This window comes from Scylla paramamosain, chromosome 34 (assembly GCF_035594125.1).
Source record: "Scylla paramamosain isolate STU-SP2022 chromosome 34, ASM3559412v1, whole genome shotgun sequence".
In the NCBI taxonomy this organism is placed as follows: Eukaryota; Metazoa; Arthropoda; class Malacostraca; order Decapoda; family Portunidae; genus Scylla; species Scylla paramamosain.
Window position 1 is genome coordinate 8,242,720 of NC_087184.1, and position 12,500 is coordinate 8,255,219.

At 44.9% G+C, this 12,500-nt stretch overlaps 1 protein-coding gene across 1 annotated transcript; it reads left to right on the top strand.

Annotated features, from left to right (window-relative positions):
• The first annotated feature begins 9,678 nt into the window (after positions 1-9,678).
• LOC135090092 (uncharacterized) lies at positions 9,679-11,221 on the top strand. The gene is made up of 2 exons (XM_063986415.1): positions 9,679-9,779; positions 10,262-11,221. The coding sequence occupies exons 1-2, from the start codon at positions 9,748-9,750 to the stop codon at positions 11,079-11,081; spliced, it is 852 nt and encodes a 283-aa protein (XP_063842485.1). The 5' UTR covers positions 9,679-9,747; the 3' UTR covers positions 11,082-11,221.
• Positions 11,222-12,500: the final 1,279 nt, after the last annotated feature.

Below are 12,500 nucleotides of genomic sequence, written 5' to 3' on the forward strand. Positions count from 1 at the left end.
TCAAATATTCCTCCTACCAACTCCATCAAGAAATAGCGGGACGATTCTATAAAGCGAGGATTAATGTGTTTGGACAGAGACGTGAAAAGTTAATTGGAAAGGTGGTAAGAAAGCTCGGCGTGAAGTAAGAGTACACACGAACGTAACTTGCCAAGGGAAGCTGCAATACGACACCAGACCAACACATGGTGGTCCCTGCATGACACGTAAATGCAGATTCTCATCTATCATCCTTATCCACAATTTTATCTAATCTTTTGAAGGTCCCAACTGACTCAACACTAACAACGCGATCACTGAGTCCATTCCACATCATCTCATTCTGTTCGAGGATAAGGCAAGAAATAACGTGTTCAGACTTGATAAAGTTGGATTTTAAAAAGGGATAGAGAAAACTTCGCTTCCTAAATAGGTGCAAGATGAATGGAATAGACTCAGTAATTAGTTACTGTTGAGTCATTACACAAATTTATAAATGAGGATGAAAGATGGAAATAGATTACTGTTTTGTAGAGGGACTACAACTTGTTGGTTTGATGGGCCTCCTGAAGCTTTCTTTATTTTCTTATGATCTTATGTGTTCAGTGTCTTCTGGTCTCATTTTTCAGTCTGACTTTATTGTGCTCGTATCTGTTACTTCTAATCCTTTCCAAATTGTTAACACTACGGATCTTGAATAATGCGTCATATATTATCATGTATTATCTCATATTTCGCCTGCAGGTCTTCCTCTTAGAATGTGAAGGAGATCTGTAATTCAATCATAAAAGGAAAGTAAAGTAATCCTGCCAGAGTTCCCGCGCCACCTCATCCACTAATGTGCTTGCTGATCGATGGGCAGGAGGTGCACCGGGGCAAAGGTTGGGCTGAGCTGACATGGCGAAACTAGTCGCGAATTAAAACTACTCAACCCTTGCCCTGATTTTCCTTTCCCGCGGATCAACACGTCCATGCCTTGCCTCTCGTGATGTGTTTGCTGATGCGCCTCGATCACCCTCTCTCACTTTGCCAATTACGGTGTTTGCTTTTCACTTCTCCTTCAATTACGTGCGACGATTAAAATTTGTTGATTTCAGATGACTGCCTTTCCCTTTTCCCCGAAGTGAGCGTCATGGGGGTAAGGAGGGAGGGCTTCTCACACCGACAGCGTCCTTCGTGTCCACGTTCAGCCTCGCTGGTCACGCCTAAACCTCCGGGCGGCAGGATTCAACCAAAACATTAAAGGATTATTATTACAAAAGTTAAAATGATCGTTTTTGTAAATGAAAAAGTAAACATTTGTGATAATACGTACATGCAACAAGTTTCTTTCTTCCTTCCTTCCTTCCTTCCTTCCTTCTTTCCTTCTCTCTTTTTTATCTTTATTTCTTTCTCCCTTCCTTACTTCTTTTCGTCCTTCCTTACTAACTTCCTTCCTTTTTATCCATCTTTCTTTCTTCCTCTCTTTCTTGCTACCTTCCTTTATATCTTTCTTTATTTTTTTCTTCCTTCATTCCTTCCTTATCTTCTTTCTATCTCTCTTCCTTCCTTTCTTATCTCCTATCTTCCTTCCTTCCTTCTTTCCTTTCTTTCTGCCTTCCTTCCTTCCTTCCTTCCTTCCTTCCTAATCTCTTTTCTATCTTTCTTCCTTCCTCCCTTCCTAATCTCCTTTCTATCTTTCTTTCTTCCTTCCTTACTTTCATCCTTCTCTCCTTGCTTGGTGTCTTCCTTTCTCCCTTCCTCTGTCCCTTCCCTTCAAATGCGTGTTTAAGAACTCAGCCCAAAGTTAAGTCGATGAATATGTACAACCCACATGACTTTTTGTTCTTTCGACCCACATTCCCATCGGCGCCTAAGTGTAAATGTTGCTTATCACTCGTTTAGTTTCCCAGCGAGGCAGAATCCCTGGCGTGGCCTCATTTCCTCTGTTCCTGCCGACGGTCAACAAAGGATTCTTGGTAAACGTGTGTGTGTGTGTGTGTGTGTGTGTGTGTGTGTGTGTGTGTTACTAAGTCATGCACGTAAAGATCACTACATCTTCCCATTTATCCTACATATCCTATTTCATTCAGGTGTGGATGGGCAGGTGTCGGGTGTGTAGGACAACGATGGACACGCCCACACACACACACACACACACACACACACACACACACGCCCACAATCCCAATATACAGTGACAAGAGCAAACATCCAGTAACACTCAGGTGACAAGGTACTAGACAGCTACAGGAGAGTCCTTCACCCGGTCTCAGAGACTCCCAGTGGCGCCACAACCTGTCCCATACCTCGCTACACCACACAGGTAACAAAGTACGATGGGCAAGGCAGGTACAGGGGTCCAAGGTAGCGTATTTTCACACGTTTCGGCGTCTTTTATCTCGACTTTTTATGTGTGTGCCTGTGTGCGTGAAGGAGGTCAGGCAGGGGACAATAAAATGTGATAAAAAGTTTGCTAATTTGCCACTCTCACAAAAAAAAAAAAAGAAAAGAAAAGAAAAAAAGAAGTTAAACAAAGATCAGACTTCCAAGACCGAGGCCACTTAGTGATGGAAATTTCCCGACACTCCTTTCTTGAATAACTATAAGAGAGAAAATAGAAACAAACAAGAGTTCCATACTTTTAAAGGATCTAGTGAACTTATTAAAATATTCACCAGTGTTTTCATGATTCTAGTGATACGTCAGTAAGGATTCCACGTCATCAGTGAAAACGAAACATCAAGAAAACCTGACCAACCCTCCGTGTGGCCTTGGGGAACAGTCACAATGAGATTTCAGAGCGTTTATAAATACGAGCCGCTCAGTGAAGGTCAGTATTCTTGAGCCAGGTGAGCCAAGGCCAGACATCGCCGGGAGCACCAACGAGGCGCCGCCACAACTCAAGTAGGGGCGAGCACGAATCCTCCGACACGGCAACGGCACGTATACGAGGAGTATCTAAGAGCCTCAAGCGAGAAGATGGTACCCACCAGCCACGCGCGTCCTCCTAACGGCACAACGGGTTCCCAGCGGCGGCAGACGAGCTGAAGATGCGCAGAGACGAGGCAAGCCAATGCTCCCACGCACGTCAAGGTCGCACATCCCGGAGCGTAAACACATTGGTCAAATATTCATGTTCAGCACGTGACGCGAATCTCTGCTCGGCCTCTGAGTGGTGATGAGGCATCTCTATTTACGTTGCTTTGTTTTCTGCCTTTTTTCTCGTGTTTAGTGACACAGGCGGGCATGGCAAGGCTGCTCAGCGTTTACACGAGGGTCTGTCAATACAAACAAGGCCATCAAGGGAGGGTAATGAGAGGTGTCAAGTAACAGGTAGGACAGGTGTACGGCCAATCTGTACACCTGACATCACCACCACCACCACCTCCACCAGCACCATCGTCATATTCACGGAAAATAGGAAATAGCAGAAAAGTCCATCCACACCCACACCCACTCCTCCACTTACGTCATACCCACACCCTCACACACCCATCTACGCCCACCCCGGCCAGTCCTAACCCACACCCACCTCCACACCCCGTCATTCCACCCATACCTACTCTTACACCCACACCAGACTCGACCCCTTACACCACGCTTACCAATCCACACCCACACTCATTCCTATACCAATGTCACCCCATCCACACCCACACCTACACTGATTCATCCACATCTACACCCAAATAGTTTCATCCACACTCACACTTACTATCTGCACCAACCGTTTACAATATCATCACGATCATCACCACTACATCTCCCTTTCAGTCATCACTTCTATTCGTACTATCAACACCATCATCACACACATATTAAGTCTTCTCCCTATACCCACCTATGTCAACCCTTACTACACCTACATCCTTGTTAAGTCCTTGAGTGGCACTTACATCTATGGAAAGTTCCTTCACACCCACGCGAGAGAACACACACACACACACACACACACACACACACACACACACACACACACACACACACACACACACACACACACACACACACGTATAATAGAAAATACATGTTAGAAAGTTCAGAAGTTCACGCCGTCACTGAGGTAAATAAAAGTATCTACGTAACATCATGATTGAAGTTACTGAATACATATAAACAGATAAATGTTCGTGGGGATAAAATAAACAAATGAATACATAAATTAATAGATAAATACCAGCATGAGTCAAAACTAAAATGCCAAAAGGTTATGCAAAACAAAACCTTCATTAGTTTCCCCTCCAAAAAAAAAAGAAAGAAAAATATATACACATTTATAACGCTGACGTCATTTTATAGCACACGCACTTACACACACACACGCACGCACGCACACACACATGCACTAACCTCCAGGGAAATTAAAACACACAAAGCTACACCAAGAGAGGACAACTTTTACCTCGTCCAAACACTTCACTTTCATGGTAATTAAGAGCCACAGGTAAAATATCAAGGTGAGGTGCAATCCTCCTTCTCCTCTCCTTTGTAATTAAAACCACGATTTTGAGGAGGAGAGCCGAGTCAACAATGTACCTGAGTGCCTGGCAGAGTGACACACACACACACACACACACACACACACACACACACACACACACACACACACACACACACACACACACACACACACACACACACAGGCTAGGAATCTCCGCCCCACCAGTCAGACTTTCACTACATACATGCCTAACTGAGCAAATAAATGACCAATGCACAGAGAAAGAGAGAAGATGGAGGAGAGGAAGAGGGTGTGGAGATGAGGCAGGAGGAGGAGGAGGAGGAGGAGGAGGAGGAGGAGGAGGAGGAGGAGGAGGAGGAGGAGGAGCAAGAAGAGGGCAAGGAAAAGAGAAGAGGAAGAAGAAGAGGAAGAAGAAGAAGAAGAAGAAGAAAAAGATAGATAGATAGATAGACAAGTACATACATAGACATAGAGAGAGAGAGAGAGAGAGAGAGAGAGAGAGAGAGAGAGAGAGAGAGAGAGAGAGAGAGAGAGAGAGAGAACACACACACACACACACACACACACACACACACATAAGGACACAAGGATACTCGAGCTGAATGAATGAGAAAAAAAAAAAACAGCCCAAAACATTTCTACTCAGAAAGACAAAAATAAAAAAAATAAAAAGAAAGATGAAGAGGAGAAGGAAAAGGAAAACAAAAGCAGCATCTGAACCGAATCCTTTGTCCCGTGTACGATCCCTTGCTGAAGGTCAATTTACCTGGGAGGGGCGGGTCAACACGGGGGAGTTTAATTAACCCAGGTAACACGTAAGGTGAGGGAACGTGACGCAACTCTTGTCTCGGTCACTGGAACGCTGCTGGCGGCGGCGGCGGCGGTGGTGGCGGTGGTGGTGGTGGTGGTGATGGTGAGTGAAGGGGTGAGGTGAGTGAAGGGGTGTGGTGATGGTGGCTGTAGTGGTGTTAATAGTGGTGACTGAAAGGATATAGTGGTGGTGGTGATGGTAATGATTCAAGAGGTGTGGTGGTGGTGATGACGGTTGCAGGTGATGATAGTAATGGTAGTGATGACTGAAAGGATATGGTGTAGTGGTGATGATGGTAATGGTAGTGAAGAGTGGCTGCAAACGGTAGAACAACGGTAATAGTGGTGGTGATGACTATGGTGATGATGGTGCTAATGGTGGTGATGAGAGACTGAGGTTCGTGTTATGATGCGTGGTGCGATGCAGTGGAGGGTGTGTGGTGGTGAGGAATGTGTTATGATGGTGTTTCTGTACAAAGAAGAGTGATGAAAGATTAGAGTACGTGGGTAAAGAACATTAGAAACAGGACTGTCACAACATTTAAGGCCATTCTTTGATAAAAACGTACACCATTAAACATACATACATTTACACACACACACACACACACACACACACACACACACACACACACACACACACACACACACACACACACACACACACACACACACACACGTACGTACGTTTCTCTCTCTCTCTCTCTCTCTCTCTCTCTCTCTCTCTCTCTCTCTCTCTCTCTCTCTCTCTCTCTCTCTCTCTCTCTCTCTCTCTCTCTATCTATCTATCTATCTATCTCCCTCTCATCATGTACAAGGACAATGTTAATTACGAAAAAATATGGATTTTTTTTTTTTTTTTTTTTTGGTAATTCCTCAACCTTCACGGCGATGCCAACACATTAAAATTTTCAAAGTAATATGACTGTAAGTTTATTTCTGTCCGCAAAAAAATATATTTATTGTGTGTGTCTGTGTGTGTGTGTGTGTGTGTGTGTGTGTGTGTGTGTGTGTGTGTGTGTGTGTGTGTGTGTGTGTGTGTGTGTGTGTGTGTGTGTGTGTTAGTATCTGTCTGTTTGTCTGTCTGTTTGTTTGTCTATCTGTCTGTCTCTTCTTCTCTATGTTCCTCTGTCCGTCTGTTGTCTGTCTTTCTTTCTGTGTGTCTGTCTGTCTGTTTGTCTGTCTGTCTGTCTGTCTGTCTGTTTTCCAGTCCCTATTTTCTTCACAATTTGCAACACTCCATCACTCACTCACTAGTGATCGTACTCCAAAACGTTCTAGCGTCTAATCTTGACTACGTTTCATTAATATCAGTTAGAATCGTTTGTAGGGACTTTTCGTCATTTTAGTGATAGTGTATCAATCCCTTTGTCTCTTGAATAGAAAAGACACCAGTAAGAACGTGTTTCCGCCTCTCTGTTGGCTTTGAAACCCGTCTTGGTAAGAGATAGAAGGGTTTAGGAATACAGGCTTATGTTTTATTGTTATTTTTATGGTTACTGCTCTTCACTACAAACCTTCCTGTCTTCCCACGGCCACGCTAGTTAAGACTACACATCCCACATCCACCTCTCTAGCGCGGGAGTTAACCAGCATATCCAATTCTTCATCCCTTTCACTAATAAATTCTGGAACAAACCCAATTTGTTTCACTGCCTTTCCGTGACATGGATTCCTTGACGAGAGGATAATAAAGACAGTTCTGCCTCCGCAATCGCTTATTCTGCTTTGGAATTTTTTTATTACTGGCACGATTCGATGCAGCGAGGAAGGGATCTCAAAGGCAAAGGCTTGTATTCATGCTTTGGGCTTTCATCGGAACAACTTCTAAGGATCATTAACATAATCATTCGTGTTCCCATGGGTGTTTTTTTTTTCATCTGATGATGCAGAATCATTAGTAAACTATCACAGGAATCTTGAAAACATCTTGATCTATCACAGGAGTCATGGAAACACCCTTGATGGATTATAAGCCTGTGAAAGTTGACACGATAAGACGACGACACATCTGAGAATACGCGGTGCCAAGTCACGAGGGAGGAGCAGCCGGACATCTGAGGCGCGGCGGGGCACTCAAGGTACACCAGTGTTTGCCAGCGAGCCAAGAGGAGTTAGGGCGACCTTGGCTGTCAGGTCACTACACTACTCACTCTGTAGAGAGAGACGACTGCACTTTGCGGGGCTTTTATCTAAATTATCGTTCCAGTCTTTATGTTGTCTTTCTGTGAAGAAATATATGTATAAATTCGTCTATTTATTTACTTAGTTATTGATTAACTTACTTCTGCTCTAATCAAGCATCTTAATTTCCATCTGCAGTTTTTGTTAAGTATTCACTAACTTTAATCGCTGACTGAATTTTTATCTGAATTTCATCATTAAGAAACAAGTAATATTAACTTTGATGACTTTTGCTGTAACACCCATGAATTTTTATATCTTCCAGAATTGCATACCTCATTAATCAACAGGATATGTAGTAACCACTGTTTCTACAAACTCTGAATCAAATGAAAGCATCGAATACAATGACAATACACTTGGTATTGAGAGGGAAAGACAAATATTATGTTCCCTACTTAATGCGTCAAGCAACACCCCAACCTGTTTGATATTACTCATCCTCTGAAATTTCCTTTTTAGTAATTATTATCCCTTACACTTCTATTCTTAGGGGACAGTCACGACCCCTTCCTCCCACTATCCTTCCCCTCCTCTTTTCCTTCTTCCCTTCCCTCCTCCTTCCCTCCTCCTCCTTCCCTCCTCCCTTTCCTCTCCCCGCCACCTACCTGCTTCAAGCACAAGGAACAAATACTAGTTTGTGCAGCCGGATCCTCGACACCTGGCGAGGCGAGGTACTTTTTGCCGCCCTCCACCCACTGCTACAGCCTCCTCGTAGCGGTGTACGGGAAAAAGAAAATGCTACACACTAAAAAAGAAGGAAACATCTACGTGTCCAATCACAACTATATATATATATATATATATATATATATATATATATATATATATATATATATATATATATATATATATATATATATATATATATATATACATTCCGAACACCATCAACACCACCATAACTACTACATTCACCACTACCACCACCACCACCACCACCACCACCACAGCACGACCACCAATCCCTACACTTTCAACGGTCCTGACTCTCCCGCTGCCTAACCCAGTTTTAGTCCACCTACTCTTACCTATCAGTCCCTCCCTCCCTCCATCTCTCCTCCTCCTCCTCATTCTCCTCCTCCTGCTCCTCCTCACAGTGCCAACAGCGGGCACCCTCCCACACACACTCACCAAACACACTCAACACACTAACCTGCCCCTCACGCACCTGATCCTGATACCAAGAAGTGCAACTAACATTCTTTTTATCAATTCATTTATCATCCTACGTATTTTATTGTTGGTACTTATATTCTCCATTTATCTGTTTATTAATTTATTTACCTGTGTGTTTATTAAAATTTATTCCCTTTCATTTCAGCTTCCCTGGTTATGTTTTATTTAGTTATTTCTTTTCGGTTCATTTGGATTAGTATTTTAGATAACATTGAAATCCCCATTGCTATTCATGCTGATTATTAAGTTATTGTTAACCACACACACACTCTCTCTCTCTCTCTCTCTCTCTCTCTCTCTCTCTCTCTCTCTCTCTCTCTCTCTCTCTCTCTCTCTCTCTCTCTCTCTCTCTCTCTCTCTCTCTCTCTCTCTCTCTCTCTCTCTCTCTCTCTCTCTCTCTCTCTCTCTCTCTCTCTCTCTCTCTCTCTCTCTCTCTCTCTGTCATGCTAACAATAGAGAGGATGCTTCAGAAGGGAAGACAAGAAGAAAGGGAAATAAGGGAGGAGGAATGGGAGTGTTATGGTCAAGGGACGGGAGAGAAAGGAAGATGTGTGAGGAGGAGGAGGAGGAGGAGGAGGAGGAGGAGGAGCTCTGGAGAGATGGGAGGGAAGGAGGAATAGAGGAAAGCAAGCAAGCAAAGAAGGGTGGGGCAGAGAGAGAGAGAGAGAGAGAGAGAGAGAGAGAGAGAGAGAGAGAGAGAGAGAGAGAGAGAGAGAGGGGGGGGAGGGGGAGGAGGCTGAGGTGGAGGGAGTAACAGAAGAAAGAAGGAAAAGATGAAGGAACGAAGGACATATAAAGTTGCAATGTATTTACAACCATTAGGATAAACTCATCCTCTCTCTCTCTCTCTCTCTCTCTCTCTCTCTCTCTCTCTCTCTCTCTCTCTCTCTCTCTCTCTCTCTCTCTCTCTCTCTCTCGTTCTTCTCCATTAACCTTTCTCATCCCTTCCCATCCTCACTCTCCCTCTCTCTCTTTCTTTCTCTCCCTTTCCTTCTTCAGTGCCCGCTAATCCTGCTCCTGCTTCTCTAATCCTCCTCCTCCTCCTCCTCCTCCTCCTCTTCTTCTCCCGGGTAAGGCATTGGGTATGTCGCCATAGCACATGACGCGGCGCCAGGTCCAGCGGGAGTATATAAGGGAGTGTCAGAGTGTGCATGGCATCAGTCTCTCACTACCCTTCGTCCGAGTGAGTAGCCCTTCCTCTCCTCTCTCTCTCTCTCTCTCTCTCTCTCTCTCTCTCTCTGGCTCTCTCTCAGGAAGCATCGAAATTTCCACTACAGTCTCCCCTCCGCACGTAATCTTCCTCCTTATCAGCCTTGAGGCGCATGGTCGTGCTTGCCTCCCCCACAACATACTAATGAAGGAGTTCATTCTGATTCTTCCTTTTGACCCTTCCCTCCCTTCTCTTTCTCTTCACTAACAGAAGCCTCCTGCATTATGTGTCTCCTGCGACCTTCCACTCAAAACGAAATTGTTTGCCTTGTTGATTCTCCACAGGTCAAGGAGAATATCATTTTAATCCTGCCTTTAACTCCTCACTCCCTTCTCTTCTTTATCTCTCTCTGACAGTCTCCCCACTCCCTCACCCTCCCTCACCCTCGTTGCCTCCCAACAGTCTGCTAAAAGCAAGATCTCACTCCCCCTTCCTTCTCTCCCTCTCCCTGACAGAGTCTCTCCACTCCCTCTCTCCTCGCCGCCACTCAAGATGAAGGTCCTCGCCGCGCTGCTGTGCCTTGCCGTCGCCACCTCCGCCAGGATGGCCTACAAGTTCTCAGACGGCTACCTGGACATCCTTGGCGCCGAGCCCGTCCAGAACTTTGACTGCAAGGACCGCAGCTACGGCTACTACGCCGACGTGGCCGCCAGCTGCCAGGTGTTCCACGTGTGCCTGCCCGTAGTGGACGAGGCGGGCCAGCTGCTGGAGACAGCTCACTTCTCCTTCTTCTGTGGCAACGAAACAATATTTGACCAAGAGTCCCTCACGTGCGCCCACCCCGACTACGCCCTCCCCTGCTCTGAGGCTGAGACTTTCTACCAGATCTCCAACGCTGATTTCGGGCGCATCCCTGAGGAAGGATTCGTGCCTGAGGTCAACGTGCTGGCGAGATCCAATATTGGAGTGAATGTTGCTGAGGAAACCCGCAGCGCCTCTGTCACGCCCGTGGAGACTCCTGTAGCTGAAGCCTCTGTTTCCGAGACCGCTGAAGCAGCACTTGACATCCCCGCCAGTGTGCCCGAGACCGCTGAGGTAGAATTGAACATCCCCGCCAGTGTGCCCGAGACCGCTGAGGTAGAATTAAACATCCCCGCCAGTGTGCCCGAGACCGTTGAGGCAGCAGTTGACGCCCCGGCCGCTGCTCCCGAGGTCGCCGAGGCATCGGTTGTCGTTCCCGACAATGTAGCACTTTACTCTGCCGACGAGGATGTCACCGATGTCACCTCCAGCGATGAACCAGGTGAGGTGACTGAGGACAACACTGTGCTATAGATGCCTCGCCGCGCCGAGCCGCTCTCACCACGACTCCCTGATGCTCCGAAACGCTTCAAACGCTTCGCGTCATCTGTGATATTTTTATACTTTCGAATTTTTACTGCAACGTAAATGACAATAAAATAGACTGCTTCTCACCACAGCTTCCTCTGCCCTCCCTGCTGACAGAGAGAGAGAGAGAGAGAGAGAGAGAGAGAGAGAGAGAGAGAGAGAGAGAGAGAGAGAGAGAGAGAGAGAGAATGGAGCACAGTGAGTCACGAGCCTCTGATACAGGCACGAACCGGAGCTGCACCAAAGAGAATAATGTACTGACTCTTCCATCACGCCTCCCTCTTCCTCTCTCCTCCCCTTCTCTAGTTTCTCCATCTTTCTTTCCACCTGCCCCTTCCTCCCTATTCTTCTTTTCCTTTTTTTTCTCCTTCTCCTTAATTCTCTTATATTCTCTCTCATTTTCTGACTGTATCTCTATTTATACTTATCTTTTTTTTCATTTTTCGCCCCTTCACATTTTTTCCTCTTCCTTCTTTCTTTTTAATTCCCTATTTCACTTCATCTCCTTCCCTTTCCTCCCACTTATTATTTTCCTCCATCTCTCATTTCTCCTCTTTCTTCCATTATTTTTCTAAATTCCATCCTTTTCCATTCTCTCTCTCTCTCTCTCTCTCTCTCTCTCTCTCTCTCTCTCTCTCTCTCTCTCTCTCTCTCTCTCTCTCTGTGTGTGTGTGTGTGTGTGTGTGTGTGTGTGTGTGTGTGTGTGTGTGTGTGTCCCATTTCTCTTCTCTACATGTCTCACCTCCCCCTTTCCTCTTTCTTCCTTTCTCTATATCCCCATCTCCCCCCTTTCCCTTTTTCTTTCCCCACTCACCCCGTGCCTCCCTCCCCATCACCACACCCCACCCCCAAGACGATCGTTAGGGAAGGGGGGAACAGGGTGACGAGGCGGGAAGTACACACAACAAAAACAAACATACGAAACAACCAAGAGAAAAACAGACGAGGGAATGAATGTAGCCTTAGAAAAAAAAATATAAAAGTGAAAGTATAAAATGAGGAGGGTATGCACACTGTGAACTTCCATTCCTCAAATAGACAAATGTGTTTTAATGTATGTCGTTAATATGAAATCAAAGGTAAAAAAAAAAAGAAAAGAAAGAAAAGAAAAAAAGAGGAATGAAAATAAACAGGGAAAAAAAGGGATGAAAATAAACAGGGATCATAATAATAAGTGATTTTTTTCTTAATTGCACATTGAGGATTACATAAACCAGTGTCAAAACAAGATATTTAAAAATGAGAGTAGAAAGAGAGGAACTTCAGAGGAATTTCAGACAAAGGATACAAAATATGAGATGAATAAAATATTTCAACAGATTCAATTTCTTTAAACGCAAAAATACAAGAGATAGATAGATAGAT